The sequence below is a fragment of the Colobus angolensis genome, unplaced genomic scaffold, assembly GCF_000951035.1.
Source record: "Colobus angolensis palliatus isolate OR3802 unplaced genomic scaffold, Cang.pa_1.0 Scaffold1, whole genome shotgun sequence".
Lineage (NCBI taxonomy): Eukaryota > Metazoa > Chordata > Mammalia > Primates > Cercopithecidae > Colobus > Colobus angolensis.
In genome coordinates this window covers 18,323,111-18,324,628 of record NW_012110918.1, presented here as the reverse complement: position 1 = coordinate 18,324,628, position 1,518 = coordinate 18,323,111, and the positions used below count along the sequence as shown (strand labels likewise).

Sequence of the window (1,518 nt, the reverse complement as noted above, 5' to 3'; positions counted from 1 at the left end):
ACCTGGTGATAGAGTTAGACTCTGTCTCAAAAAAAAAAAAAAATCACCTCCCTACGAAGCTAAGAACAAGCCCAGAGCCTGCGCAGGTAGGAGGAGGAACTGGATTCCAAACCAGGTTGAAGAGTGGCTGATGCGTCCACCAACGCCACCACAACTCACCTTTCCCTGGCCGTAACCCAGAAGTTACCACCCCTTTTTTGGAGATTTCTGAATACCCCACCCCTGAACGTGCACGTAGTTAAGAGTGGATGTAAATGTGACCGCCGCCATGCCCTGAGCTGCTGCCCTCCATGTACCACCCCAGGGCAGCCCCACTCTGTGCCATATCACGGAGCCAACACGGAGCTGACATGGTTCCCGCCTCGTCATGGAGCCAACACGGCCTCATGCTGGAACAGACACGGCCTCATCCGGGAGTGGACATGGTCTCATCCAAGAGCGGACATGGCCTCATCCTGGAGCAGACACGGCCTCATGCGGGACCAGACAGAGCCACCGTCTCAGTAAAGCTACTTTCTCTACCACCTGCCTACCCTTGAATCCCTTCCTGGGCAAAGCCAGAACCCTCCTGGCCGGAGCCCCACTTTCGGGCTCCTCTGCCCTGCATCACTGCCATGCCACCAGGCTGACCAGCTAAAGCCACGCAGGGCTACCACGTCAGGAAAAGGATGCCCCCAAGTCCCAAGGCCCAGGGCCCCTTTTACCGGCTCCGGCTCCCGCTCCTGCTCCTGCTCCTGCTCCTGCTCCTGCTGGGGATCCTGGCCCGACTTGGACTTCTTTGGCTTGGAGGGGCCTCCGGGGCTGGAGAGGGACTTCGGCAACGTGACTGAAGATGATGTCAGAGGCCTTGTGGGCCCAGGAGGGCCCCCCAGTCTCTGTCCCCCGCCTGAGAAAGGAACAAAGGGGGCAGGTGCGGGCGCCCTCGTGCTCTGCTTCTCCTGAGTGTCCTCGCAGCAGGGCCCTGAGGTATCCGTGTCCTCCCAACGGCTCAGGTCGCCGCGGCTGTGCTCCCCGGATTCCAAGGGAAGTGAAGTGCTGGCGGCCGCCTGGCCAGCCGACACCGATGACACCGACGAGCCCAGGCTTCCTGGGGTCTTGTCCACAGGGTCGCAGCACTTCATGACAAATCTGAGTGGGGCCAGAGGACAAGGGAAGCACCTTGTGGCGGCCCTGCCTGCCGCCTGCCCCGGCTCACCCTCTCCCGCCCCCGGCTCACCCTCTCCCGCCCCCGGCTCACCCTCTCCCATCCCATGCACCCTCCTGAGATCCACCTCCCCCCTGGGGGACACAGAGATGAGGCCACCGCAGCCCGGCCCCCACGCTCACAGGCAGGCAGAGGCCGCCAGGCACCCTCCATGACGAGGGCCCGGGTACACCTTCTCCCCACTTGCCACGTGTCCTTTCTCCTTTCCTTTGAGACCACTTTTTTTTTTTTTTTGAGACGGAGTCTCGCTCTGTCACCCAGGCTGCAGTGCAGTGGCCGGATCTCAGCTCACTGCAAGCTCCGCCTCCCGGGTT

The 1,518-nt window shown here is 61.7% G+C and overlaps 1 protein-coding gene across 1 annotated transcript in view; it reads right to left on the bottom strand.

Annotated features, from left to right (window-relative positions):
• Positions 1–1,518, bottom strand: part of ASPSCR1 (alveolar soft part sarcoma chromosome region, candidate 1) — a 43,342-nt gene that overhangs the window by 23,004 nt on the left and 18,820 nt on the right. Inside the window, 1 exon segment of the mRNA XM_011933383.1 lies at positions 631–1,181. Within this exon segment, the coding sequence (XP_011788773.1) occupies positions 631–1,181 (551 nt within the window).